Here is a 25,539-nt window from a genome sequence, read left to right on the forward strand (position 1 = left end):
TGAGCTATCAAATTACTAGCTAACAAGCTAACTATCAAATTATGGGCAAGATTTTTTTTCTCCAACATAACGCTTGTGAATTAAAAACATAGGTCTGATGTTGAAGTTGGAAAACTGTTTCTATTTATGTTTTGTAATTGTCCTCGCAATAGTGAGAAAAAGCCTTCCTTAAACACAAATATTACACCATATTGTAGCCATGGGAACACAATAATCAAACTATCCAGGTGATTCTTTGCATGCTTACAAAGTAAACTTCCTAATTAAATCCTCTGCTGAATGCATTGCATTCAATAGCATTGTCATTCTTAATAAATAAATGCTAAAGTTTTAGATCTATGGTCTGTGTTACAGTTCAACCATTTATAGGGGCCAATGAATGTCTGGAGGACCAGCAGCTACTGAGTTTTCTTTACCTTGATATCTCTGAACATTGCAATTCTAGATCTCTGAGGTGCTAACATAAAAAAATGATGTAGAGTTAACTCTGAGCTTTTTGATCTTTAAAGCCAGTGGTCCCCAACCTTTTTATCACCGCGGATCGGTCAAGATATGGCAATTTTTCTGCGACCCGGGTTCTTTTTTTTTTTTTTGCCCCGAATTTCCCTTACGACAATCTTAGAACATCGCTCGCAATAATCGTAACCGACCATCCTGCCGTGTGTGGTATGCTCAGACTTGAGCGTATGACAATCTGACAGCGTATGCTAGTCTGACAGAACACCGCTCCGATCTAAAATCGGGCATATTCTCGCAGCGTGTGGGTCTATTAAATGTGACAGGTAGCCAATCAGAAAGCCCGGTGACATATCTCACGGTGGGGAATCCCAAACAGCTGACATCGTAACTGGTGGACATCGGAGATGATCAGGCACGTGCAGATGGGGGGGCTAGAGGTGCTTGAGCACCTGTCCCTTTAATGGTCTCTGCACGGCCTTGGAGATGATAGTGGAATGTTTATTCAGCATTTCGTACAAAGAATATCCACAGAAATGATAAGGAGCAGAGTTGGAGCAAAATTCCTACCACAGTTGATAAACCTGGTAACTTTTCAGCTATCCATCATTAACGTGACACAAGGCTATTCATTCAGTCAGGGCTTGACGCTTACACTAGCTATATGCATTGCAGGTAGATTGTAGTTGTGACACAACATTATTTTGTACTAAAGCCTGCTCACACGGCAAGATTTGCTACTGTTACGTGGCTGGATACACAAACCGACCGAACCTGTTGTACTTGTATTGCCTCGTGTGGTCACAGAAGTTTTGAAAATCGGCCGACAGTCCTAAAACCGTGTGAACCAGACTTAAGATTCACAAGTTCTACTCCTCTTGTCTCGTCTCGACCTCTGCCCTAATGCTCTCTGACTCTGGTCGCTATGGTAACGTTTACACATCCCTTCAAAATAAGATACAGATGCGCCACAGAAACGAACATTTTACTTTCGTGAAAATTTTAAGTCACGATAACAAATTAATGGGAGCTCTGAGCTTGTTTCTCTGCAAAGAAACGGTCCTATAGAGGGTGCTTGGTCTGTAATGGCGAGGCAGTTTTAAGCTTGATTGCCTCATTGGCGAGCCGGTGCATGTTATGCGGAGTGGACTTGGTATGTGAGAGTCACCTACCGGTTTGACATAAATCCATTCTCCTGTCTCTGGTCTTTTTCCCCTTTTCCAAAGAAACTTTCCAAAGACATATATTTCTTACTCATTGTGGGCTCAATGTTGGCGCGCAAGATATAACCGAGAAAATCTGGTTAAAGGGTTTTCAAAATAAAAGATCCTCCAGACTCGATACGTAAAACGAAAATATTTATTTCTTGTGCGGCCCGGTACCAATTGGTCCACGGCCCCGTGGTTGGGACGACTGTTTAAAGCAATCTGCAGCCAAGTTGTTAAAGAGGTTAAACAGAAGTAGTGGGGCTTATTTAGTAAAAATAAAAAAATAGCAGCTAATTTACTTATTTCATAACATACTTCATAACCAGCGACCTTCTCTCCTATGGTCTGTTTAACAACTACAGTCTCAGATCAACAGAGCCCTCCAGGACTGTTAGCAACAGAAACAGCAACATTATACCTATCAGGAATAACATGAACTACATCTGCTTTGCACTGTTCCCGCTTGACGGCAGTGATATAGTATGATCCTATTAAATATTAGATTTTTGATTAATATGGGTTGTTACTATGTTGTTGTATGGTGTTTTAAGATCTTGTTCATTGTGCCCCTTTTTAACTTTGAGCCCCCGGCCCTCCAAAGGTCTCTGCTAACTCCAAACCAGCCCAATCTGTCGGTCCGATTGGAACCACAGCTCTCTGGTTTCCAGGGAGCGTGGTGGGAGCAGGCTGGAAGTGCTAATGCTAAAAACGATCAACCCTGCTTTGAAACCAGACCGGCTGGGTCTGGCTGTGCAGTGTAAAAGGGGCTTGGGTCTGCTTTAAACAGAACCACCAGGGCGCACCTGAATTTCCGGTTGAGTTACATGGTCTCCATGGTGACACTTGTTCTCTTACCCTAACCCTGCTAACAATGGGTGCGTTCACACTGCAGCCTGAAGTGACTCAATTCCGATTTTTGGGCAATTCCGATTTTTTTGCCGAGCCGTTCACACTGCCAGTAAATGCGACCTGTATGCGTTCTGTAGTGTAAACGGGCAAACGACCCGAAAGTGTCCCGCATGCGCAGTAGAGGGCGCCATAGTGTCAACGTTCTCAGTGTTCTGCCAACCGCCATAGAAAGAAGAAGTGCTCAGTGTTTGCGGAAGTAAACATGGAGGCTAACGGTGGAGCTTAGCTTACATATTTAAAGTTGTTGTCCGGCCGGAGCAGCATATTAACAACTTAATCCAAATAATCCGTCATGGTTGTTGTTTTTCTTCCCACTTGCGCGTATCAGGACACAGAATAGTGAGATTTGTTGAGCATCAGTGACGTTCAGTTCGGATGAAGGCGACCTGGACGTTAGGTCACATTTGAATCGGACACGTGTCGGATATGGGTCACATTCCAAAAAGAATCCGACCTGTGCTGTTGACACTGCCATGAAAAGATCGGATACAGGTCACATTACGTCAAAAAAATCGGAATTGAGTCACTTCAGGCTGCAGTGTGAACGCACCCAATGTGGACTGGCTGCAGTCAGCAGTCCGATCATTAGATCATTCACACACCTGCTATAAACCTATTGCATCTCTGGCAGTGCTGTTTACATTATATGCATGCATAATATAGGTTACATTTATTGGCCAACTGATTTATCGACCAGTTGATTTCTGGGCGCCGATTTCCTTAATTTTGGGGGATGATGATTGGCCGATACTTACATGTGAAGCCCATCTTATCCCCTAATCTTATCTTCGTCAGCAAAGGTTTATAAATCAGCCTCTGTCCTCTTCTGCTCTGCAGTGAGAGGTTTGACTGACAGACCCACCAGGTCTGGTCTGCACGTTTACAGTTAACAATATTCACCCACTGTGGAAACTCAGTGACTTTCTTGCTATATTTAGCGACATTTCAGACAAAAAAAATTCATATCAGCCAAAATCAAAATCGGCAGGTCAGGCTTTTTAAAGATCGGTAATTGGCTAGAAAATCGGTGCAGCCCTACACACATATTCATGACATTCTTTGATTAAATCAATTTCTCTTAAGCATTAGTCCAATAGCTAAAGATTTAATTTATACCTGGTGAGTCTTTCTTTCCTGGAATGTGGATTGGTACTGGACTGATTCTGAGCCTTCAAATGAACTTAACAAAAGTTTCACATAACTTAGAAGTTGGTGTAAAATAATGTTTGTTTTAGCCACAAAATGATTCTGCTCAGCAGCAAACAACATATCCCAACTACAGCTTAGAGCAGCTCATCGATGAACATTGATGCCAAATCACTTAGATCTTCCTTTTCGAAAAATTGTTGCTCTGTTTTTTTCTAACCCTTCACAGTTATGCATTTTGTTATTTTGGTCTGAGACACAAGTAAAATGCACATAAATTATCATTAAAATGGCTGGAGCTCTTTGGTTGTAATGTGACAAAAAACGAAACATATGCTGTACGTTTCAAAATGGATGAGAACCTGCCCCATGCTCCTTTGACCCAGTGAGTCTGACCCTGTCCTCTCTGCTCCCACCCTGTGGGTCAGGTGAGCCAACACTGCAGTGTTTGCTTCCTCTTCAGCAGTGGAACATGAAGCGTTGTCAATCTCAGCGAGGGACATTATTGTCATCCAAGCTGCTGCTGAACCACCAATGTCTCTGATCAAATATCTTCCTGGTTGAGCTTCTCCGTTAAGCTAGAAGTCGACTTACAGGTCAAACATGAGATGACATTCAGATGTCAAAGCGTCTCATCGTCCATGCCTTCATAAGTCCAAGGCTTCATTTAAGGCTGAACCGACTGGTGTCTCAGATCAAATATCTTCCAGGCTGAGTTTCTCTGTTCAGCTTGAGGTCAGCTTACAGGTCAAACATGACAACCTTCAGTTGTCAAAGCGTCTGATCATCTGTGCCTTCGTACCTCCAAGGCTTCATATGTCCCAGGCTTCACAGATCCACGTCTTGAGTCCGTCCCCTCTGGGAATCTGGCAATAGTCTCCTGTTGTTGTCTTTTGTTATGTTTCAGGACATACTCTGGGTCTCTGGCTTCACTGTGGGGAAATCTCCAACAGCGAATAAGGACAAGCTCCACCCCTGTAACTTGCTGCTGTCAGGAGATGATGCATGCATCTATGTAAGGACGTTGACTATCCTCACCTGTCCAAATGTCCTCCACTCTGGATCTAACGCATCCCAGGCTCATGAGCTCTGGTGTGTGTGTTTGTTCCTGGTTTTATTGGCACAAACTCTTCTTCTGACGTTATCTCCAGGTTTCCAAGCAGAGACCTCCTGAGCCCAGATCCCCTTTGGCCAGCAGGGGGAGCTCCTTGACTCCTGATGTGGTGAGTCAGGAGTGGCTGTAACAGCTAAACAGTGTCTCTCTCTCTCTGTCTTTGTCTCTCTCGCTCCCTCTGTGTGTGTGTGTGTGTGTGTGTGTGTGTGTGTGTGTGTGTGTGTGTGTGTGTGTGTGTGTGTGTGTGTGTGTGTGTATGTATCGTCAGTGACATGCGGTTTTTCACTTTGCTGTGGAGCATAGCACGAAATTAATAATGCCTACATTTCTACGTTTTATTGATTTAACGTAATTGTGCTATGATGGCAGCGTGGCTATGGATGACATGTAAAAGTATAGTCTTATTGCCCTCCAACGTTCTGCACATACACGTAATTTCCATATGTAAACAATAACATGCAAGGTATTTATATTTGTGAATTTGATTAAGTCAGTGCCTCACCAGCTACGAACCTCAACGCATATAACTGAAATATGTATATGTGTACATATACAGTACAGACCAAAAGTTTGGACACACCTCGTTCAATGAGTTTCTTTTATTTTCATGAATATTGACATTGTAGATTCACACTGAAGGCATTAACACATGAATTAACACGTGGAAAAATGTACTAAACAAAAAAGTGTAAAACAACTGAAAATACACCTTGGATTCTAGTTTCTTCAAAGTAGCCACATTTTGCTGTGATTACTGCTTTGCACACTCTGCATTCTCTTGATGAGTTTCAAGAGGTCGTCACCTGAAATGATTTTCACTTCACAGCTGTGCCCTGTCAGGTTAATAAGTGGGATTTCTTGCCTTATAAATGGGGTTGGGACCATCAGTTGTGTTGTGCAGAAGTCAGGTGGACACACAGCTGATAGTCCTACTGAATAGAGTGTTAGAATTGGTATTATGGCAAGACAAAAGCAGCTAAGTAAAGAAAAACGAGTGGCCATCATTACTTTAAGAAATGAAGGTCAGTCAGTCCGAAAAGTTGGAAAAACTTTGAAAGTGTCCCCAAGTGCAGTCGCAAAAACCATCAAGCGCTACAAAGAAACTGGCTCACATGAGGACCGCCCCAGGAAAGGAAGACCAGGAGTCACCTCTGCTGGGGAGGATAAGTCTATCCGAGTCACAAGCCTCAGAAATCGCAGGTTAACAGCAGCTCAGATCAGAGACCAGGTCAATGCCACACAGAGTTCTACATGCCTGGTTCCCAACGTGAAGCATGGAGGAGGAGGTGTGATGGTGTGGGGGTGCTTTGCTGGTGACACTGTTGGGGATTTATTCAAAATTGAAGGCATACTGAACCAACATGGCTACCACAGCATCTTGCAGTGGCATGCTATTTCATCCGATTTGCGTTTAGTTGGACCATCATTTATTTTTCAACAGGACAATGACCCCAAACACACCTCCAGGCTGTGTAAGGGCTATTTGACAAAGAAGGAGAGTGATGGGGTGCTGCGCCAGATGACCTGGCCTCCACAGTCACCGGACCTGAACCCAATCGAGATGGTTTGGGGTGAGCTGGACCGCAGAGTGAAGGCAAAAGGCTCAACGAGTGCTAAGCATCTCTGGGAACTCCTTCAAGACTGTTGGAAGACCATTTCAGGTGACAACCTCTTGAAGCTCATCAAGAGAATGCCAAGAGTATGCGAAGCAGTAATCAAAGCAAAAGGTTGCTACTTTGAAGAACCTAGAATATAAGGCGTATTTTCAGTTGTTTCACACATTTTTGTTAAGTATATAATTCCACATGTTGTGATTCATTCATAGTTTTGATGCCTTCAGTGTGAATCTATAATTTTCATAGTTATGAAAATGAAGAAAACTCTGAATGAAAAGGTGTCCAAACTTTTGGTCTGTACTGTATGTATATGTCTGTTACTAAGAATGAGCACACACTCCCAGATTATGGACCAGCTGTGTGGTACTTTGCATTTCCTCTCAGGACCTCAGGACCCCTAGAGCTCCTAGGTATACATACGTGCGGCTGGATGAGCTGAAGAACATGGCGGTGGTGAATGTCTATGGAGTGGTGGTGTTTTTCAAGCAACCATTTAAGAGCCGTGGCACAGGTCAGTGTCCCAGTAGAGCTCAGAATGACTTCTAGACAAAGCGTTAACACCTTGGACTAGAAGGCGTTAACTCTTCTAGTCCACGGTCAGGAAGAGACGTGTAACATTGGAAATGAAGAACTACTTCAACAGAACTAATATAATCATCATTAGGAGAGAAAAGTTTCTATAAGAGCCTGCTGCTACATGTTGATGTGCAAATGATCAGTACATCCTGCTCAGTCTCATCATCTTAGTCATGTGTATTTGCTTTTTTCTATGTAATAATCCAGTTTAGAAAACAGGTCTTTTAAATAAATGGAGGAGCATATTCCAACTTTAGCTGCTGGCTATTCTTTCTGCTGCTCCTGTTAGCATCTTTCCTTGGATAAAAGTTGAGCGGTTCCCCAGACTTAGCAACAAGTTGAATGGTTTGTGATTATATCTTAGCTTTTATTGATATATAAGAACCTTTGCTCTTTGGAGGTTAGATGATGGCATAAGATAGAAACTAAATCAATTTTAAAAACAAGAATTGGGTTCTTGAAATTACTCAATGCAAGGTCAAAATTATACATACAGCCACATCTCAAGAAATTAGATTGCTATGAAAAAGTTTAATATATTTCTTCTGGTCATCTAAATATAATAACTAACATACATACATACCCACACTCACTGATGTACGTTATAATAATTATAGATGATGCTTTTTACATCTTGAGTCAGGACCTTGACTAGGCCACATTTTCCTTGGAATCAACCAGAGGTGGACCTGTGGGTTGCTTTAGCAATGTAGCAAACTGTTGTCTGGACTTCCACAAGGTATCCAGGTGCTGAAGATCCAAAGCAGCCCAATACCATGACACTACTACCACTGTGTTTTACTGTTGGCTTCCCACTAGGTAGAACATGACACCCACCTTACAAATGTCCACTTTTGTCCTGTTGGTCCACAGAACATTTCCCAAAAGGTTTTTGAGATCACCAAGTTGGTTTATGGTCAGTGTGAGATAGGCTTTTGTGTGTTTTTTGGGTCAGTTCAGGTTCTGTCACTGGAACTGTCCCCTGGAAGCCATTTTGCCCATCCTGTTGTTGAATCTGACCTTAAGCCTAATTCTGGGCTTTTCTGTGACCTCCTGGATTCACTGACGCTCTCTTCTCTTCCATGTTTGGATCCTGGTTGTTCCTGTGGTGGTGCTCTTGAATTTCTTGAGATGGGGGGCTGATGTCAGTTGGGCATCTGCCAAGCCTGGCAAAAATCAGGACATTATGTGGCTTGTAAAATAAAAAAAACAATCTTATTAATCACAGTTATTTTATCATTTTTAATAAGGAGTGATATATTTTTATATAGGGCCAGCTTGGTGCGGAGAGCTTTGTTTCCTTACATAAAATCATCATTTCAAAGTTATTTCTTCAGATTGTCGTTGCTCGGTATTACTGTGTTTGTTGGTGTGAACCATTTCAGTGAGACAAAAACTAACACAACAGCCACCTGCTGCTTTTAGCTTTTCATAGCAGTGTGACAGAGCTGAGCTGCAGCTTATCAGACTTCTGTCTCCACAGATTACTGCTCCAGCCTGAAGATCACCGATCAGTCTGAGCATAAAATCGGCTGCACCATCTTCTGTGAGAAGCTGGAAGACCACCCCAGAATCTTTCAGACTGGAGACATTATCCGTATGCACAGAGTCAAGGTCTGCACTTACTATAGTGGGTACAGAAAGTATTTTCACTCTTCTTTTTATTGCAGGCATTTTCTAAAATCAAATAAGTTCATATTTGTCATGAATGTACAGAAAAAAACAAAAATGCAGAGATTTTCTCTATTTAAAAAAGAAAACTGGAAATATCACATGGTTAAGTATTCAGTCGCTTTGCTCAGTATTGAGTAGATACGCCCTTGTGAGCTAGTACAGCCACAAGTCTTCTCGGGAATGATGCAACAAGTTTTCAACACCTGGATTTGGGGATCCACTGCCATTCTTCCTTGCAGATCCTCTCTAGTTCCGTCAGGTTGGATGGTGAATGTTGGTGGAGCCTTTTTCAGGTCTGTGCAGTGGATAAGAACAGCTGGGTGTCATCAGCAAAGCAATGGAAATAGGTGTTACATTTATAGAAGATATTGCCAAGGGGGAGAAGGTAGTTGATAAAAAGAAGGGGTCCCAGGACAGTGCCCTGGGGCACACCTCAAGCCATGGGGGAAAGATGGGATTCAGATTATTTACGTTGGATGAGATATGACTAGGGTTGCCACCCGTTCCGTAAAATACGGAATTGTCCCGTATTTGGCTGTTAAATGTTGCGTCCCGTATTGAACCGATACGGGACGTGATTTGCTCCGTATTTCTCTAAATGTCCGTCAACACACCAATCACACACATATCAACACTAAGTGTAACAATAATGACCAAAATAAAACACAGGAAATATTAAGGTCAGCTAAATTGTCGTGGCGGGATGTAAATAGGACCCCCAAGAAAGCTACAGACCGACACTAGAGACAGACACTACGCAGCCTTGGTGAGCTGCTTTCAACCAGCGACTCTTTAAAACATCCTCAACCTGATACTCCACCGTCCTTAGAACCAAAACCTCTTGTAAAGATACAGACGTGAGAGGGAAGATGCAAATCCCAGGCTGAACAATGTTAGTGAGGATGAATATAGACCAGTGTTTCTCAACCTTTTTCGGGCCAGCGTCCCCCTATCCAATATCCAGGTCCCTCTCTGCCCCCTCCCCCACCAAAGAATTTGTAGGCTACTTTGTACTATTATTTTATTTTTAATGTTACTATCACTATTGTAGATGTTTTGATTTTTATCCTTGTTTCTGTATTTATCATCAAAAATAATTTCCCAGAGAACAAAGAAGCCATGGGAATAGAAATTATTTTCACAGGCGTCTATGAAAAATGCAATGAACATTCAAGTTAAAATCAGTAGGCCAACAGCAGCCAATCAATGGAAAAAATATTCTTATTTTGTGCCATTTTCTAGTTGTTAAATCTTGCACAAAATGACCAGATAAAAGATGTTCAACATGCCAGTTTAAACTTTGAACTATTTGCAAAACAACTGAGCTCTGCAACATTAAAACATGGATAGAACTGTAACTACATTAATCATAGCTCTTCTTCTCTTCAGTGTTTGTCAGTTTCTGGTGGCGCAGCTCTGTGCTGCCTTCAGGAGAATGGGACATCAGAGTATCATCCATAAAATTTCACCCACATGGCATTTATTGTGCAAACCAGAGCTTTCAGTGGAAAAACAAAAGTTCCAGGTCCTTTTAATGCCATACAAATATGAGACAGAAACATGGATTATATCTTTATATAGACCTGTCTATTGATTTATAGATTAATAGTTTTACTGGACAGAAATTACAAAGAACAAATCTGGTTCTTAATCAAATCCTAATGAGTCAAATTGAAAGTGTCGTGTTTAGTTTCCTTTGATTAGTATTATCCTCTCTTGGTTTATTGCTATGTCCACTTTAGTTCTTTCCTGTTGCTAGATTTATTTTATCATTTATTGACGCTCACCATCAGTAATCTTCACTCATCACCTGCTGCGCCGCCTAATCGTCATGTTTCACATCATGTGTTGATTTTTCACTGTTCAGCGTCGGAGTTTTTATGCCATAATTCACATCTAGTTCGTCGCTCCGTTTTATGTCCCGCTTCTCCTGTTTTTTTGTTTTGTTTTTTTTTAACCCATTAATCGATGGGGAAAAGGCAGACTGACATAAACCTTTTAAAACAATGGAAACAATTTCGGTATTCTGATTATTGAAATTTAAAAATGCTGTGGTTCCGTTGTTCTATCACACCCGTTTCATACCGGACCACTTACAGCTCCGGTGTTATCGCTATAAAATGAACGCTCTCTATCGTGGTATCACCATGGAGGGATTTCTTTATTTAAATGGGTTCATTTTTCAGAGGGATACACAGTGAGGGTATCGTGATTTTAGTAATATGGTTATATATATTCTGCTATTAGTTTAGAATAATCCATTGCAGGTTTAAAGTGTCTAGGTGTTGTAGTTTTGGATATAGAGCAGTTCTAATATGATCTAAATGTAAAAAAGGGTAAAAATTGCCCTTTATTGCAGTTTCACAAATCAGAAAAAGGTTTCACAAATCCCAAACATGGTTATAAATATTCTGCTATTACAGCAGAATGATACAGTCCAGGTTTCAAGAATCTATGAGTTGTAGGTTTGGAGCTGGAGCAATTCTAGTATGATCCAGATGCAAAAAAGTGGTAAAATCAGCCTTTACTGAAGCTTCACAAATCAGAAAAAAAGTTTCACAAACATGGTTCTAAATATTCTGCTATGTGAGCAGAATAATCCAGTCCAGGTTTGAATAGGGATAGGTGCTGTAGTTTTTAGCCGATTAAAGTTGCGGAAGGTAGTGAAAAATTGGGTGGAATCACCCTTTAGCCATTTCTCAAATCGGGAGTTGGAATCGGAAACCAACTTCAGCTTTGTATGGAAAACAGACAATCGTTTCACTGATTCCCTGACTGGAAACAACGCGAGGGGTCTAAGGTATCAGAGCTAACAAAAAGAAAATGAATGGCATGGGCACATTAGACGTCCTGATGTTACGTTCTCCGACATCCCAAGATACCTGCAAGTTTGCTCCAGACATGTCCATTCTTGTGAGTGTCTAAATTCGCTTTGTTTGTGTTGTGTCATAAATTTTTGCTATGATTTTGTCCTGGTATACTCATGTTTAGTTTCTGTTGAGTTCATCTTAGTGGGTCAACCTAGTTTAGGTAGGGCTTATATTTTTTGTGTAGCATACTCTGGAGTTTTGACAGTGGACATCTGGGTTATACCATTACTGTAAACATAGGCGTAAATCCCGGGGGGGCCAGTGGGGTCCGGACCCTCCCCCCCCAATCTTGGAAAAGTCTAGAATTGCGCCCCCCCCCCCTCCCCCCAAGAAATCATGAAAGAAACCCTTGTATTTAAACAATATCAGTTTATAAAAGGCAATAGAAACAAAGAACGAAGTAAATCTGCCATTCATCTAAGAAAAAAATAAGAATACATTTTTAGGTCCCCCCCCACTATTGTTAGAACAATGGTTCAGTCCAAAGTGTAGGAGGAGCAACAGCTGGGCTGCTGAATGACACAGGCTCCATTAGAGCCGCTGAAGTGAGGAGCTAGTTCAGGGGTCGGCAACATGTGCATGTGGCTCTTTAGCGCTGCCCTAGTGGCTCTCTGGAGCTTTTTCAAAAATGTTTGAAAATTGAAAAAGATGGGGTTGGGAAATATACTTTTTTGTTTTAATATAGTTTCTGTAGGAGGACAAACATGAGACAATCATTCTTAACATTTTCCAATGCTATAAAAATGTGTAGAATAAATATAAATTTCAACATTTCTGTCAACAAAGATTTGTGTCATAGCCTGTGACATGTTTCTTTCAGCTGGGTGGGGTGTGAGGCAGGTGGCTGTAAACAAACCGACAGGTGTGGGATGGACCATGGATAGCAAAGGGGAAAAGAGAAAAATAGCTGAACATCTACAATTCATGGACCGAATCATTTGCATTCATTGCCAATGCGGAAGGATTACCTGAATGTTTGCTGTGTAGAGAGAAGTTGTCAAATAACAAAAAGAGTACCGTACTTTCCGGAGCGCACCTTACTAAAAGTCGCACAGGTACAAATTTTTTGAAAAAAACTGGAAACGTACATATATGAGCCACACCGGTCTATAAGACGCATGGTTCAAAGTGTGGGGAAAAAGTAGTGGCTTATAGTCTGAAAAATACAGAAAGACATTTCCAGGGAAGGCGCTACATTAGCTGCCGCGTTACGATTAAAGTTATATCTTAGATGCCCGATGTTGAGAAGCTGTCCAGTGATGTCTGTAAACAGAAGTCACATTAAACACACAAGAACACAATCCTGCCATAGGAACAAAGTGGTTGTTTTTATAAACTCATTAGTGATTTTTGTAACTATATATTTAGAATGACACTTAGCGATATTATTGTGTTTAGCATCCTCTATACTCAGGTCCAATGATGGCTGCGTTGGTTGTGTGTCAAAACAGAAGGATGCTGTGTTTTATCCTTACACTGACTTGCTTGGCATTTGCACAGAAATCAAACTTAAACTGTATTAATTTAATTTTATGTACTCTACCTTTTCAAAAGGCTACTGCTTTATTTTTATAACTGCAGGTTGTAAAAATCCGTTTGTTGCCTGGATAAGCGGCACGTTATGCATGTTCATTTTGCTGTTTTTTCGATCACACACTTAACGTGACAAAGAGCAATCATTATGCAAACTGCATTTGGGAGCAGATTTTCCAAGTTCCAAAAGGGGAAAAAAAGACCCTTTCCCTGTCGATCTTCGTAATAAAAATGTACATTGTACAACAGAGTAGTCACGTGGTGCGACATTCGTTCCAGGACGTACTGCAGGGAAAATAAACATTTAATCACGAATGCTAATTATGTATACACTTAATCATTTTGATAAAAAAAGCTAATATAAACACTTAAAACCTGTTTTGCCTCCATTATAAGCCTTATTTAGGCTTTTAAACAGATTTTTTTTTGTTTTTTTGGTCCAATATGACTCTTTCAACATTTTGGGTTGCCGACACCTGAACTAGATGTAGCTGTGGCTCTGCAGCACAAACAAAAAACCCTCCAGTAAGTAAATACTTAAAGCAAAAGACATTTAACACATATTTTAATGGGAAGAAACACATTGCCAATAAAAATCAGTCCTCGGTTCATTATTTCATTACTTTGGCTGAATCATGATAAACTGCCACCTTATGCCTTGGAAATCAAAACTAGCAAAACTGCTACATTGCTTTCATAGACTTGGTTCCTTTTCCTGTCGAAGGTAGCCAATATTTTAATTATATTTAACTCTAACTCTTACTGTAATAAGAAGAGTTTGAAACGGGAGGGAGCGGCTGAGCGTTAGCACTAGCCGACAGCTCTGTATGAGACAGTAAAAAAAATAAAGTATGCCTTTATTAGCATGCAAGTCATCTAATAGCATGACTTGCATGCTGTTAGACTAATATGTCTCCCTAGAAGCTGGAGTACAGGTGTGCTCTGAGAAATATCTACCTACAAGCTCTGGAAGGCAAGTATTTTTAAGGAAGCTTTGTGGGTTTTGTAGATCACAATTCCTGATCTGGAAAGATACAGACAACAGCCATGTCTTTCTGCGTCCACACAACAAGGTCACAGTGGTTTGATTTTGTTACAAAAATATCAGTTTGTATCTGTGCATAATATGGATGATGTTTCTTCAAGTGAAGTTCATTGCCAGACAGCTGAAGGCAAAAGTTTTTGTCTTTTGCATCCGCAACCTGCCGTATGCAGGATGTCCTATATTTGTAAGGACACTTTATCTCCACGTAGCCATTCCCACAGCAGTCACACGTTGTGATTCCATCAGGAGATGCTCCAAGTTCAGGGAAGTTGGTGTTTATGAAGAAACCACATGATTTAACTTTTAGATTTTTGTGACTGCTATCTTTAATTATAATGTAGGCCTTTTGTGCATCACCCTCATGATTCACAAGCCATTTTGTTTGTTCTGTAGACACGGTATTATTGCCTGGGTTGCACACCTGTTTAACAACTGTTAGTGCTGGGCTTTCCAAACAGGTGGCAAATACAGCATGCATAGTGGAAGCTGTAATTCGTCCAGCTCGACATTCACTCCAGGCAGAACACTTGTGCTGCAGTCCTGTGTGCTTTTCAATAGCTTTATCAGTCACTATTGCAGCATCTTTGTATTTTTCACTGCACAGCACAATAGCTGACAAGTCATGCGACTGTATGTTTTTGTTGTACAGAGATGCAAGTGACTGAGCCTTACTCTAGTAGTGTGTCAAGCAGATGAACCAAAACTTCCAGATTTGTTTGTGTGATTTTTCTTTTTTGTGGACGGCTTCTTTTGGCTGGTGTTGAGACTTCAGCATGGATTTTTTTGGTCAAGTACCTTCTTTTAAGAAGCTGAAGTAATATAGTCAATTTTATGGCCAACTTCTGGGTGAGTCTTTGTCAGATTGCCAGGTAATGTCCAGTATGCTGGCTCATCTGTAACAGTTTTTGTGCCTTGTATCCTCACTGTTGCTTCCACCTTAAAACATACGGCACCTATGTGGGTGCAGGTCTCTGCTGCCCCTGCCATGCAGGTACAATGTGCACACTCAACAGTGCCAGTGTTGCTCAGCATGACCCACGGTGTTAACGGCGACTCAGACTGTCAGAAAGTGCATAACCTGCAAACACACAATTAAAATGGTAAATGAAAAGATGTAAACATATAAAAAATGTATACATGTGATTCTACAGATAACTGTAGTTGAACTGAATTTTATTATAGTAGAACCACCATGACATTGTAATTTCAAAGAGGTAATTAGTTACAAAGCTGAAGTTTGGTTTTGATTGTAGCTTCCAATTTGGGAATTGGCATATTTCACCTAATTGTCTACTTCCTTGAGTATCTGTGATATACTTATTTAAAAATCACAATACTTCATCATTTAAACCTGATTTCTCTGATTCATGTGAAGTAAAACAATCAAGGTTTGTTTAACCTGTTTCCTCAAGGAGGCACTACAGGTGCACCAAAGGCAATAAACACCATGTACTCTCACATTAGCTTACTATTTGTGTATGTGTGTATATAAATTTAATTGATTTAAAGTGGCAAGTATGACATATATGGATGGATGGAAATTTACGTTTCTATCCATCTGTTTTCTAACACGCTTTTTGCGAGGAGTGCTGGTGTCTGCCCCAGGGGTCACATATTTGTTTTTATTGTACATATTTCAAACATTTGCACTGTTTCTATTTGGATTTTCTTTCATTGTACATGTGTAAAATGACAAATTCTAAGTCTTTCTACGATAGACTAGCTCAAAGGAAGTAAAAATGAGGTAGAATTGCCATTTTAACCTGGAGAGACTCGTGCACAGAGAAAGAGAGTTTAATTGACAAATGAAAGTCTTTGGCGCTCGGACCCAGAAGGAAGACGTTGTACTGAAAACCACTGCCAGAGAGAATGAGCCGCTGTGTGTAGATTAGAGACGTCTTTCCCCCTGGGGCCCGACCCTGGTGGTGGAGAGGATGCCGAAGACTGAATGGATATTGGAGAAGTCTTGGGCTGAAGGTGGAGGAAGGTTGAACCTCAGCCAACGAGCGGATGCCGATAAACAGCTGGACCTTATCAAGGGAGCGACGCTTGATGATTGGAGGAGGAGACCATCACTAATAGGTTGGAATCGAGGCACATGACGACATCTTGGTTGGGCCGTTGGGATGAATATAGTCTTCCAGGCTGAATTTTCGCCTAGGCTTCATTTAACCAATTCAAACTTGGATCTTTGTAAACCAGTTAAACACATATCAGTTAGTACTTTAAAAATAACGCATTCAGACTTTTTAATACTTACACCAAACAACATTCTGATTGATTGTAAAGGAATATACATTAAGAACTTATATAAAATAAAGGAGCCAAGAACTTACCTTTGTTCGAACCACAACACTTTCACAATTCGGGGGGGATTGATGACATTTGATGGACCGGAGTTCAGGAGTAAATCAAGGGCAGAATGAGTTAACAGATCATGTTTTAACTGGAACACGGAAATTGAGAATATGGGTTAAATGAGTATTGTAATGAGCAGTGAGTTGATCTGGAATTGTAGGATGTTCATTAGTCAAAGTTGAACCATCTCAAGGAGGATCAGAAAAAATGGACATCATGCGAGTTAAATATGAGTGTCAGCAAAATATCTGAATGCTTATGACAATGTGATATTTCAGTTTTTCTTTTTGGATAAATTTGCAGAAATTTCTAAATTTCTTTTTTTTCTGTCAAGATGGGATGCTGAGTGTACATTCATGAGAAATAATAAAAAAAATTTATATTAGCAAATGGCTGCAATGAAACTAAGAGTGAAACATTTAAAGGAGTCTGAATACTTTCTGTACTGACCAAATAAAATAAATAAATATTTTCTGTATCCTACCATAAAAATCTTCCACACTGCAGAACAAGAAGCTTATATTAGGAACCCCAAATGAAAGCAATCTTTTCTGCATAGGTGCATTTATACAACTCCTCCCTCACATTAGTCAACACATTCGGGTTCTCTGTGGTGACGTTTAGCGGCACAGTGGGTGGAGGTATGGAGCCTCGGACATCTAGTAAAAGCTTGCAGTTGGACGAAGATGACCGGCGCACCATAGAGGAGCTGAGGGCCTGGGCTGCCTGCCAGGCTCTGCTTTCCTCAGTCTCTGCTGCTGTCCCTCTATCTGCCGTTCAGCCCAACGCCTACTTTGACCTCATCTGCCAGCTGCTGGCCAAAGCCTCCATTGACTCCACCTGCACATTGCTCAGAGTAAGGGGAAGTTTGATTATTTGTGGCATAGCTCCCACTCTTCAACATGTTACAAAGGCAGACATGGATCCATTTAGCAGAACTCTGAGCTTCATTTAGTTTGGGACAGATGAAACCAATAAATCCTAACTGGTTTCCTATCTCCTAGGTCTGGGATGGGACCAGATGTCCTCACGCCCTGCTGAAAGTCATTGTTGAGCCAAACAGCACAGAAGGGCCATCTTCTTTCTCCAAATACAAAGAGAGCCACATTGCAAACGTCCTTGTGTACGACAACCACGTGGAGGTTTCCAGACACCTAAAGGTCAGAGTTCAGAGAGTTATCTTTGGGAAGTTTTCCACTTGAGTTAATAACTACATCTACCGCTAAAGTTCCCCAGAACAGTTCATTGTCACTTAAGTGTCTTCTAAAATGTGGAGACACAAAGGTTGGTGTTTAAAAAAATTTTAAAAATCACATTTTGCAAGTTTTGCAAAGCCTGCAAATGTTTACTGCTTCTAAAAAACAGTCCCAGTGCTTAAAAAACACCTAGCCAGTTTTTCTAATTAGTTTATGTTTCTGGTGTTCGTACGATGACCTGTTTCAACCCCCCCCCTAATGTAATGTCACAAATCAACAGGCCCTGCACCCCACCCCACAAAGCCGCTTTTCAAAGATGTATGGTTGTATAATTGCGCATCTGTTTGCAGCTATGTTCAGGTGTGAGTGTAAACATCAACTAGCAACATCTTATTTAAAGTGACAAGAGGCCCTAAAACATTCTAAAAAGAATTCAATAGGAAGAACTGACCAGACTGAAATCTCATTATCTAAGAATGATTTTGTGCATAAAATGTAATGAATGTGTTTTGTAACCCACCCTAAATTGTTTAAGGAAGCATAATAAGTCACCTTTAAATGTTTGAAGGTGACTCATTTGGTGACAATCAAGCAATCCATCTGGAGTTGCAAAGAAAGCAGGAAGAAGGAAAAGATTGTCCTTTGCCTGCAAGGTCAGACAACCTGTAATTGTCACAAATAAGTCTAAACTGATAATTCACAAAATACCAGCTCTTTGACCCGCTGCTGCAGCCCACGTAGCCACACAGGAAGCTCCGAGTTGTCTTGCAGGGCATCTCTGTTGTTTCCTCCCTGCTTCTTATGCATATCAATGCAGCATGAACTTTTAGCACAGGTTCAAAAGATGAAATGCTCAAGGCTTCACATTTAGTTAGTCCTCTGTTCAGTACAAATGTTTTTAAAGGCTTTGTTGTAGATGTATCCCATAGCAGAGAATTAAATGAGGTAGAAGTCTAGGGGTTATGGTTAGGAAGGTGACTTATCTGGAAAGTGCCTCACCCTCAAGACAATATTTGTTGTGATTTGACGCTATATGAATAAACTAAATTAACTTGAGTTCCTATTTTCAGTGAGTTGGTCAGGCTAAAGAACAAGTGCATTTCAAGAAATTTTAATATCATCAAAGATGTTTTTTATTTCAGTAAGTTCTTTAAAAACTGAAACAAATAATTTTTGACTCAGAGTGATGAAAGTGTATTATAAGCCTGGCGGCCCACCAGGCTTTTCTTCCCCTCCTTCCCACTTCACTCCAGGCCAGGCTAAGCGTTGCTTGTTCTTGTTTTTAGAATTTCTTTTTTTTTTTTTTTTAATGAGCTGGACTGCTAGCATCTTTTTGTGCTGAGCGTTTCACTGGCAGAGCAAAATTATTCCTAAAAGAAGGGTTTATAATTGATGTGCTTAACAAGCCACAAAGCCAGGACCGCAGACTAGGACTGTTGTAAAAGAATATTTTAGTAATCGAGTACTCTATAGAATATTTTTACGATTAATCGAGGAATCGGATCTCTCTCTCTACCGTTCGCTCCAAAACCGTGATGACCTGGTTTCGACAGCGCAAAAGCTGTTGTACTCCAATCATCACTCCGCCAAATTCAACAATCCTTATTTGTCCCCAAACCCTGACAAAACGCCACACAATTCAACACCATGCTGCTAGCACTTCACAACAATTCATAGGTGGAAGTAAAAGCGCTGCCCACCACAAATAATGATCTGGCCGGAACACGGTGCGCTACATAATAAAACATAATTTAACGAAGCTTCAAGGCAGATAAATTTTCCTCGAGGAATTTTAATAATCGAGGTACTCGAATCATTCGAGGAATTGTTTCAGCCCTAGCCCGGACCAGTCACATTGCTGGCACCTCTGTGCTATCTCGGGCGGTGATTTCTGAAGTTTACCTCAGCGCAGATCGCAAGTGCCTCCTTTCACTCAAACCAGACACAGGCTGACCTGTACGGATATTTACTGACACCTTGCCACGCTCCCTTGGGGCTATTTGAGAAGTACTGACTTAACCTGATACATAGCAAAAGCTGTTACCGTCATTATACACGTATCCCCTATTTGATTTTTAGAAACATTCAGAAGTGAATTTTATGAGGGAACCACTCATAAAAGTTCCAATTTCTGATCTCCAGTTTTTGTAAAGCCCTGCCTTACCAGTGTTTTTCTTGAAGATGGTACGGTATATACAAGAAATAAAGGGAATAGCACTGAAGATCCTGTTTTCTAACTTCTTTGAGTAGTTAAGCATATTAGAAGCAGAAGTGATGTGGCGATGCTGTCAGCTACGAGATGCTTTGGACAGGTTTTTTCCAGTCAGTAGCCCAATGTCATCAGTGCAGACAGGAAAGGCTCTTGGTCATGACAGCCTTCCCTAGTTTGTAGAATTAACTACCTTTTAATGTGAAGTCTTTTGTGATTTGTTTCACTTAGCCTCTCTTGGAAATAGTAATTCAGGGAGGAGATGAAGGATCATCTGTTTCATATTCTGCTGTCACGACATTGTTGTGGGAAAAAAATAAATCAGCAAGTACTGTAAGATGAAATCATTCAATCAGGTATATTTTGCATATTGTGCACAATACAGAGAGCTTGTAAGATAAGATAATAAAACAACAAAATGATACAGTTCCAAATGAAAACTCCAACAGGCAGAGTCAACACATAGGTCTATACCAAGGATAAGGGATCCAAAACTTGGAATAGGCAGTCTAGTTCCAATGCAGCTGCAGGAAAACAACTTCTAACCTTGTGTGTAAACCAAGCAGGTTCTTTTGGTGAGATTTTGAAAACATTTAATATAACATGATCAGCAGATGTTATCTTGTAATAATTTTCCCACCACAACATAATGAGGATTTTAACAAGTATGGAAATGTTACGTACTGTGGCTTTAACAGCGGATTTAAAGAAGTTGCAGCTTAGGGAAAATTTCCTTTCTGGTCATCTTTTTCTGCTCTCCATCAATAATACCCTAAAAAGTGTGAAATATGGAAGAGACGGTGTCAGGGAGACTATCAGGCGAAACCTCTGCTGATTTCAGTGAATATTTGAGGAGCGTGACTGAGGATGGCGTTCTTCTGAGTTTTGCTTTGAACAGCCTCTGAATGTGTCAATGCACATTCTTAATTATTAAGTAAATAAACACTTGCTTATTTCATTCTCTAAACTTTTTACTTTCATTTAATTTCTTAGAAGGCATCACAGGCATTCACAGCTGCTCCAAAATACTAGCACTCACTCTGCAGGCCCCACACTTCAGATTGTCTCAGTGTTACTACAACAGTTTTTTCCCCCAGAAGTACTGGGCTGATCTCACTCTGAACTATTGCATTCAAAACTAAAAATGCTTTTAAGTGAAGGAGTTAGTGGATGAAGCTGTCTGTTCAGTTCCAACTGACTTACTCACAGAGTTCACTTTTCAAGGCAAACGTCATCAAACTAGTTCCTGGTCTACTGGACCGATTGTTCCTCCTGTAATCTGAGTCACATGTTATGTCCGATGTAAAATCACATTTGGACCTTTGAGCATAAAGTGTGAGAAGAACCACTCAAGTTTGTCTACTTCACTGCAAGTCCTGGGCCAATAGATAGCCATGCTACGGTTCCAGATGGTAACTCAGGTTTTTGCTTCTATCCCTCACAAAGAGAGCATTCCTCTGGACATACCCTTCTCTGTGTTTAACTGACCCCTATGTCCCGTCAGCCTGGTGCCTTTTTGAGAATCTATAACCTCCGAGCAATCCCAGGATCCAGTAGAGTGCCGGGCCTCACCAGCAGCCAGCCTGTGGAGCTGGATCATCTGGCCTTCCACCTCCACGGAGGAACATCATACGGGAGAGGCATCCGGCTTCTGCCAGAAAACAGCCCAGATGTGCAGGAGCTCAGGAGGTTTGTTTGAGCCGCTTGGACAGATCCTGTCACAAACAGGTTCCTTTAAATCCTGTGAAGGTTTTTTGAAATCCAAAGGGTCAATTCTATACAGAGACATAATGAAATAATGTCTCTCTAATGCACCAATGGAAGAGATTTATTTATTTATTATCATTATTATATCAACTAGAAAAAACTGGTCTAATAATTTATTTTAATTAGGCTACAAGAGTCTAATGACTAGATTAGATTCTTCTTATCTACAGTCTACATAAACTGGGGAAACACAGTCTGCATCATCAGAAGTTTTAAGCTTCATGGCTTCTTTATTAGCATCACATTAGGGGAGAAAATATGATCAATTTTTTGTATTTAATGCTGAACACTGTTTGATGGACCAAGGCTTTTACTGTCTGTACTGTCCTTCAAATATGTCAGCCCACTGTAGCCATGTAATAAAAAGGTAAACCATTAATATGATTCCAAGTGCTTTGTTGGACAGGGAAGGGATTCAAAACGTTTTTTTAATATTTCTGTCACCTCTTCATTAGTCACCTGTGTTCACACTGCAGCATTACGTCAAAAAAGCCTTCTTTTTTTTTTTTTGACGTAATGTGACCTGTATCCGATCTTTTCATGGCGGTCTGAAAAGCACAGTTCGGATTATTTTCGAATCTGACCCATATCCGATACGTATCCGATTCAAATGTGACCCAACGTCCAGGTCGCCTTCATCCGAACTGAACGTCACTGATTCTCAACAAATCTCACTATTCTGCGTCCTGATAAGCGCAAGTGGGAAGAAAAACAACAACCATGACGGATTATATGAAGATTAAGTTGTTAATATGCTGCTCCGGCCGGACAACAACTTCTGATATGTAAGCTAAGCTCCACCGTTAGCCTCCATGTTTACTTCCGCAAACACTGAGCACTTCTTCTTTCTATGGCGGTTGGCAGAACACTGAGAACGTTGACACTATGGCGCCCTCTACTGCGCATGCGGGACACTTTCAGGTCGTTTGTCCGTTCAGACTGCAGAACACATACAGGTCGCACATGTGTGCCAGTGTGAACGGCCGGCAAAAAAAATACGATTTGACAAAAAATCGGAATTGAGTGACTTCAGGCTGCAGTGTGAACGCACCCTAATAATGGCAGAGTTCAAAACAAAACAGTGCAGAGAAATACATGCTATCTGGCCCTGCTGTCACAGATTATGATGGGTCTCAGAAAATGATGTAATTATGGTAAAATAGAAGGGTTAGAGTTAAAGAAGCTTATTCTTGGATGTATCTGTGACTCTTCTTCTCGCTGGACTGAAATAATACATAATGATATAATAAATAAATTACTGTGCCAAACTGGCAATCTGTCCAACGTGACCTCATCTCTAGCCCAATGACTGCTGGAGAGAGGCACCACGGGGAAAATGTATTGTTTATTTGGTTGGACAAAGAAAGAATAAATTTCCTCCATGGATGCACATTTGCTTTGATTATTGTCATTATGTCTCAAAATTAACCCTTTGTATCTTGCAAAACTTTCACAGAATATAGAGAAAGTAAACCAGGATTGCTTTTTATTCCTCTATGTCCTCTTGTGCACCCTGCAAATTTTTTTGTATTTTTGCAAGTTTCATTCTCTTCTGATTGTGTTGTCAATGAATGGATCTATAGAAATCAACCCAATCCTTTGCTTTGATCTTGTTTGGATGCTGTTAGAGCCACGGAGGCGTTTTTAGACCACCAAGACGAAGAAGTTTCTGAGCTGAACGACTCTGAGCTGCTGGAAGTCTGGAGCACTCCACCAGAGTTTATAGGTATGAAAGACACCTAAAAGTCACATCTCTGAAGGTCATAGAGAGTATCAGCAGAAGGTGATGATGTTTGAACTGTCCTTAGAATTATTTAGAATTTTACTGGATTCAATATTTAGAACAGAATTAGTCTTTGTTTTCTTTGTTAATGATGGCCGTCTCCGCAGTTTGACTTTGGTCTCAATCTGTCACACTCAATAATTTCCGTCTCTGTTTCTGTTTCAGAAGGCGATGTGCTGGACTGTAGAACTGGTATGAAGATGAAATATTACAGCAGTAAACCGAGTTTGGTTCTGGACTAGTGTAGAATAATTTTTAGACAAACCAGAGAGTGAAGTAGCATGACAAAAGAGGAAACTCCGTTAAGGTGTGTGTCATGTTATTACCACAGCATTTCAGAAACTAGTCAGTCATGGTGGTGGCAGTGTGATGGTGTGGGACTGCCACACTGTCACACATCAGTGTGTCTGAACTACAGGTGTCAAACTCCAGTCCTGGAGGGCCACTGCCCTGCAACCTTTAGATGATCCTCTGCTGCACCACCTGAAGAGAAAAATTAGGTCATTAGCAAGGCTCTGGAGAAGTTATCTACCCAAGAAGGAAGTAATTAAGCCATTTCATTCCAGTGTTTTGTACCTGTGGCACATCTGAAAACTGCAGGACAGTGGCCCTTGAGGACTGGAGTTTGACACCCCTGATCTGAACTGAAACAGAAAGCAGAGATCCACAGAGATGGAGAGCAGTCACCAGTCCACAGTCTGTCAGGCTGGTTTGGACTGATTTTCTCCTTATTAAAGGAAACCATCATTTGAAGAGACATTTTTTTTGTATTTCCTCATGTTACCCTGGCCTGAAGTTAAAACATATTTGATGATCTGAATATTGAGATCAGAGGTCCCACTAGACTTTTTTGTTCTGTCATTTTGACTGACATAGTCAGAAATATTCTGTCATATTCTATCAGTATAATTTCTAAATTATATTGATATAGGCTTTTATGTTGCATTTAATTTTTATGCAGCTTAATTAATATTCAACAAGTTGAATGCTCTAGATCTCACCACTCATCTATCAAACAGATGAACATATCTAACCTTTTCTCAGCAGTGATAAAAACTACTGACAGAACAATGAAATCAGTCGAATTATGAGCTGCCAGCATCAGTTCACCTGCACTTTTTAACCAGACTTGTTCCAAAGCTTCCTGCCCATAACACTTCAGTGCGCTGTAAGCTACCAGTCAGATGCATTAAGTTCACGGCACGTCATGCCGTGTGGTTTCCAGCCAAATGGGCACAAAATAATGGCTACAAGTCCAGTTAACTAATTTTAAAACCAGGCATTAATCAATGCTTTACTAGAATCTACCTGTGATGCATGTGGCTAGAGTCAGCGTAAAGTCCTGACTGAATGAAAATCATTTATGTCACGTTAACGAAGAACAGCTGAGATTATATTCAGATTATATTCATGTGTCAGAGATTATATTCAGAAGGGATGTTTTTTTGATTGATTTAACTACCTTTGGAATTAACTCCATACTAAAAGTTGAAAGTGACCCGCATGTTTGCACTAAATAGGGGTGTGAATTGTAATTTGTCAAAATGACTGACAGACTTCAGATTTTTCTATTATATAAACATACTGATCATATATGGAAAATATTAAATTAACGTGACCCCTGCTTGACACACAGAAACAAACAGCAGAAATCTGCCAGGAGTAAAAACATTTGACTGAAGAAGGATCGAGGTCCTCAACTTGGCTCCATGTGTTTTTGGAACACACTTTGGAGGATTCATGATGAAAGTCTTTATGAAGTTTATTTTCCTGTTTTGCAGAGCGATGCTGTGACCACCAGCTGCAGCTGGTGACTCTGTCCCAGGTGAAGCAGAGTGCTGGTGGCCAGACTCACCATGTCCGAGCCCAGATAGGCTCTTATGAGCCCCGCCAGCTGCACCGCGCCCTCAAACTCTTCTGCTGCAGCTGTTCAGCAATGTAGGTCCACATACTGTCGCCGGGTCCTGACCCATCTCCTGCTAAACGCTCCAATCACAGCTCACTTCCCAGGTCCTCCACTCAGCACCAGAAGCAGCTCCACAAATCATCACCTCAGCTGATCTTTCATTCTTCCAGCAC

At 40.8% G+C, this 25,539-nt stretch overlaps 1 protein-coding gene and 1 long non-coding RNA gene across 3 annotated transcripts in view; both read left to right on the forward strand.

The window, feature by feature from the left end:
* pot1 (protection of telomeres 1 homolog) overlaps window positions 1–25,539 on the forward strand; it is a 53,868-nt gene that overhangs the window by 12,557 nt on the left and 15,772 nt on the right. For both annotated transcript variants that reach the window (XM_015019172.1, XM_015019173.1), the window contains 10 exons: window positions 4,627–4,734; window positions 4,871–4,942; window positions 6,834–6,960; window positions 8,509–8,639; window positions 17,065–17,361; window positions 17,510–17,665; window positions 21,415–21,599; window positions 23,306–23,403; window positions 23,626–23,652; window positions 25,242–25,398. In XM_015019172.1, the coding sequence (XP_014874658.1) occupies window positions 4,627–4,734; window positions 4,871–4,942; window positions 6,834–6,960; window positions 8,509–8,639; window positions 17,065–17,361; window positions 17,510–17,665; window positions 21,415–21,599; window positions 23,306–23,403; window positions 23,626–23,652; window positions 25,242–25,398 (1,358 nt within the window). The remainder of the gene's footprint in view (window positions 1–4,626; window positions 4,735–4,870; window positions 4,943–6,833; window positions 6,961–8,508; window positions 8,640–17,064; window positions 17,362–17,509; window positions 17,666–21,414; window positions 21,600–23,305; window positions 23,404–23,625; window positions 23,653–25,241; window positions 25,399–25,539) is intronic.
* Window positions 23,659–24,763, forward strand: LOC106937599 (uncharacterized). Its single transcript, XR_001422426.1, has 2 exons — window positions 23,659–23,865; window positions 24,505–24,763. It is a non-coding gene; the product is annotated as an uncharacterized LOC106937599 (long non-coding RNA).

This window comes from Poecilia latipinna, unplaced genomic scaffold (assembly GCF_001443285.1).
Source record: "Poecilia latipinna isolate Pla-1442-1.1 unplaced genomic scaffold, P_latipinna-1.0 Scaffold2386, whole genome shotgun sequence".
In the NCBI taxonomy this organism is placed as follows: domain Eukaryota; kingdom Metazoa; phylum Chordata; class Actinopteri; order Cyprinodontiformes; family Poeciliidae; genus Poecilia; species Poecilia latipinna.